Genomic DNA, 4770 nt, shown 5'->3' with positions numbered 1-4770 from the left:
GGGGGGGTGGAATCAGATCATATCCCCAGATAACAAATTCATTTTTCAACATTTAGTTTATGCAGGTAAGTGTCATGGGACTGACATCCATTGAAACCCAACATTGTTCCATAGCTCAATATTTTCAAAATGGCTGGTGTTTGAAAATATGATTAATACTTCTCCACAGTTCATTCGACCCACGATCCATCTATCAATCTATGACGGGTTAGCAGTATAAACTGGATGTTACATTATAACATATTCACCTGTTAAAAGAATTTTACAAATACAATCTCTTTTCTTAAAGTTTTTGTTTCAAATGCTTGCATATATCCATAAGGAGTAGGTCTTACAGTAACAGACACAGTAAAACAGTCAGTCTTAAGGAATCAAAGGTAAATTATCACCTGGGCACCACTGGATTCTTGGACTGTTTTTCTTAATGAAGGAGTACCAGACTTGGAGTTTAAACCTTCAGCCGTACACACAGTGGCATAACTAGGGCAGGACCATGGGGGCAACCACCCCAGGCACTGACCTGGAGGGGGATAAGGGATGGAGAAGAGAAACAAACAAACAAACAAACCCTGCTGCTGCTGACAACCACATAATTATGATGGCTTGCTGGCAGCAACCAGAAGTTGCTGTTGCCTTTTTGCCCTGGGCACCCAGCCATGTTACTACACTGTTGAGTGCCCAGACTTGATATTTTTAGTTTTATAACATTAACTTCACTAGAAAATCCCTATGTATATCAATCCTGAAAAAAAGTTACCTTTTTCCTGGCCTGTTGGTCTTTGGAAGAATGTGCCTTTACATGCTTTCTCAGGGAACTTGGATCTGTGTATCGCTTGGTACATCCTGGAATCTGACACGCATACGGTTTCTAAAACAAAACCCAAAACAGGACAAAGCCGCACCTGTTAAACCACAGATTTTTGTAACAAGGAAAAATCAATTTTGAACTTTGGGAGTTCTTTGACTTTGCTCCCAAGGGCTGTGGTGTACAATAGTACAAAGCAGAATGCCCAGTAGCTTAATAGCACAGTAAAGAAGAAAGTGAGGCTTGTCAGGGAAAAAAAAAGCACATTATTTTTTTCTGACTTTTAACAGCCCATTTTAAATTTGAGCCATTTCTTAATTTACCTTATGATTGTCTTTGTCATTCTAAATGCATATGTCCTGTTGTACTTAGAATTCTTCCACCCTTGGAGCACCCCTTTTCACCCTCAGGATTAGTCAGAAATTATATTCTTTAGTGAATCAGGTAAAGAAACTGCAGTATAGGCCCAGATAGACTGCTTGAGAGTTACAGAAGAAATGTGCTACAGAAAGAGGGAGAATATGAGAAAAGGTTAGTCTACAATATGTCAGAGAAGCAGCAAATAGAAAGCAAGTTTTAGATATTCAAGTACCAGAAAGGTGGAAAGCTGCAAAGATGAATACACAAAGAACATATATTTTTATGTGAAGTAGAAGACATGTTTTTGGGTTCATACTTTCAAAATATACAACATGACCAAGATAGTCAGTCCCAGTGTCCAAGTAGGGCTTTTTTAAAACTCAGTGGGCACATCTATATGTGCACTGATATGCCATTGTTACTGTGCATTAAGTTTAGTACCTGTAACAGGCACTAAATGTACAATAATTGGCACTACTGCTTAATAGCACCGGTGCATGGTCTTTTAGTGATGCTAATGCTCAGTAGACTAATTCTACTGCGCATTAGAGCATTAGTACAGCTGTTGCCTACTGCGCATTTAGCATCTCGTATAGACGCATCCAGTAAGAGTCATGTGTACTTACTGTAATCTCTCTGGAACATCTTGGAATATTCACGAACCATTTATGCCACAATATGGAGTATTAAATATATGAAAATACATGAAATTGTGACCTGTTTGAAACGACCATTGTGTTGGCTATTCTCTAATTAAAAATTAGCGTTAAAGGTTTGTGACAAGTTATATATTATTTCTATTCTATTTCCTTGTGTAAACTCTGATTCTGCCTAAAGCTAATGTTATTAAGTTTTGTGATAAATTTTGTTCATGTAGTAGATCCTGTCTGGGAGCCCAATATTTAAAAACAAAAATTTGCTTGCAATTTGCACTGAAGTCTTTAATTTTTACAATAGGGTGGTCCCCCCACCACCAACCATAATTTACTGTTATGCACAATAGGGTATCCTTCCTCACCCCCATAATTTACAGAAACTTACTGTTACATATTTCCAATGCAACTTGAACAAAAACTGTCTCTAGGGATATCTGCATGTTTGATCATTCTACATGTTTTGCTTGTCTCCAAGCAGTCATTTCTGGAGCCCTGAAAAATCTTATAACTAGGAAAAAAATTACACCTTCAACCCACAGGTAGGCCATATGTCTTCAACTTCCCCTTTCCTAATAAACTAGTTTTGTCAATATATCAATCTGTTTGCAATCTTTGATAGCATTTTTCCAAACATTTCTATTTTTTCCCAAAGCATTTCAATTCATCTTTAGAACTGAAAGACTGTGGCAGAAAAATTCTATTCCTGCCCTGAAGAGGTTTCCTTCCCATGTAGGACAGTTTAGAATGGAGGTTTTGGTAAAACAGATCTCCCCAAATAGTTATATTACCACAACTTACTATCTGATGCAAACAAGTCTAAAACAGTCATTGACACAAGCATAATTGACAGTCAAGTAAAATTTAATCCACTTTAAAAGTTTTGCTCCCTGATGTTCTCAGTAGACCTTCATTACTTGTTCATTATACACTGTATCATAAAACAATCTCTTCTAAACTTCAGAATCTGCAGCACCATATAATGAACATATATACACTTTAAATTGAAGCAACATTTCACAGACCAGTCTAGTTCTGATGAAACATCAAGGGAGAGATTAAGAAAACAGCGGAATCAATGGAAAGACTCCCATTGACTTTACTGGAACTTTGGATCGAGTCCAAATGAATTGATTTTAATATGCCTTTTTTTAAAAGGAGCATAGTAATTGCATCAATCACTAATCTGCAGTAATGAATGTTAAGGTCAAATCAACTCAAGGGAGAAGTCCAGTGAAATCATGCTATATGACTAAGATGGATACGATTTGGCCCTCAAAGTAATTTGTGTTTTGGGATTTATTTATATAACATCTTGATTTTTCATCATGTTTCTCATGTCTGAAAGGGCTTTCTTGTTCTGTATCTTTGCAGGCAACGGTCAGTATGCTCATAGTCACACCTTTATGTTATTGCTCACGTGATTTTGTGATTAATTAGGGCCCATCTTACATGATTACTTTACATACTTCAGTAGGTAACCAAAGCCACCTCAAAACATACAGGTAGGCTTACCATCTGTCAGCTTACCGGAAGGCTTACCTTCTGTCAACTCCAATCTTAGTATACACAGAGGAAATAGAGAAATCTGAATAACACTTCAGTAATACTCTTGCAAGAGACTTGATTATGCCATAACTACCACTGCTCAGATTATGTTAGCAATCATTTTGTTTTATCGTCCTGTCATCCAGTGATATCTGCAGCAACATGGTGAGAAAAAAGAAGAAGAAGAGGACTTACAGTGTCCAGGTGTGTTCTCTGATGCTTTGCTCGATCGCTGGAGTTACTGAATGCTTTCTGACAGCCAGGATGCTGACAAAGGTAGGGTTTCTCTCCAGTGTGGCTCCTTAAATGAATCTTGAGATTTTCTAATCTGGAAAAGGCCTTCTTGCAGCCCTCAAACTATAAGAAAGAAAGATGTGATTTACAAAAAAACCCAACAACCCAAAATCAAGCTTAACTAGTCCGCAGAGGGCTCTATGCTGCTACAGTTACTACCTGAGTTACTTTGCTTAAAGCTCAAGGACCTCTATGGTATATTGCAGTCTGCAGAGTAGATACACTCCTAGTTACTTGCATGACCCCTTTTCTGTAGTTTCTGAGCAATTTACAAGTTTTTTAATGTATGTATCCTTACAAAACCCCAGTGAATTAGGAAACAAACATTATTCCCATTTTACAGATTGGGAATTGAGGCCTAAGGAGGCCAAGGGCCAGATTTACAAAAGGACTTATGTATAATTTAGAAGTCTAAGTTAATAAGTGCCATTCTGAGAATGAGTGCTCTGCTGGCACCAAAAGTTTTCACCAGTAATGATTCACAGATGCCTAAAGCTGCCTTAGGCTTGTCAGGGATGAGGAACCTAGTATGCTCCCTAGAGCATCCCAATTTGGTAGGTCTACTCAGAGCACAACTACAGCTCGCCTACAATTTCAGAGTCTGTGCAAAACAGCAGCAACTAAGAAATGCAGTCTGGAGGGAGTGACAGAAGAGGCAGTGATGGTTGTTCCTCCTCTGAGAGAGTGAGAGCGGGGGAGTGCACGTGTCAGTGAACATGGAAGAATGTATATGATTCCTTGTCCAAGCAGCTGGAATGCTCACCTGGGAGTCACCAAGAGCCACTTACTTATGCACTTCATCTGAAAAATATTCCATGTAAAACAGAACAGAGTCTGGAACCCAGATTTTCTTTTCCCCAAATGAATGCCCTGACCTCTAAGCCATAGAGACATACTCCTTGTTCTCTCTGTCTCTCTTTCATTCTGGCCTAACAAATCTTTCTCCACAGTCATACTGCTTCAGCAGGAGGGACAGAGAATGCCCCCAACTAAAAGAGCCTAAAGGTTAAGCCAGGTAGTTAGGGCAGTCTCTTAAGAGATGGCTTATAGGATTTAAACCCCTCCCTTGTACCCCCTGCTAATGCTTTTAATAAAGGGCAGAAACTGAGT

The 4770-nt window shown here is 38.7% G+C and overlaps 1 protein-coding gene across 1 annotated transcript in view; it reads right to left on the bottom strand.

Moving 5' to 3' along the window:
- Positions 1-4770, bottom strand: part of GLIS3 (GLIS family zinc finger 3) — a 441718-nt gene that overhangs the window by 155335 nt on the left and 281613 nt on the right. Inside the window, exons 5-6 of the mRNA XM_019517632.1 lie at positions 3562-3723; positions 758-868 (exon numbers count right to left, since the gene is read on the bottom strand). Coding sequence (XP_019373177.1) covers positions 758-868; positions 3562-3723 — 273 coding nt within the window. The remainder of the gene's footprint in view (positions 1-757; positions 869-3561; positions 3724-4770) is intronic.

Source organism: Gavialis gangeticus, unplaced genomic scaffold (assembly GCF_001723915.1).
Source record: "Gavialis gangeticus isolate Ggan-Ray unplaced genomic scaffold, GavGan_comp1, whole genome shotgun sequence".
Lineage (NCBI taxonomy): Eukaryota > Metazoa > Chordata > Crocodylia > Gavialidae > Gavialis > Gavialis gangeticus.
Note: the sequence above shows the minus strand (reverse complement) of the source record. Positions and strands in the feature narration are given on the sequence as shown.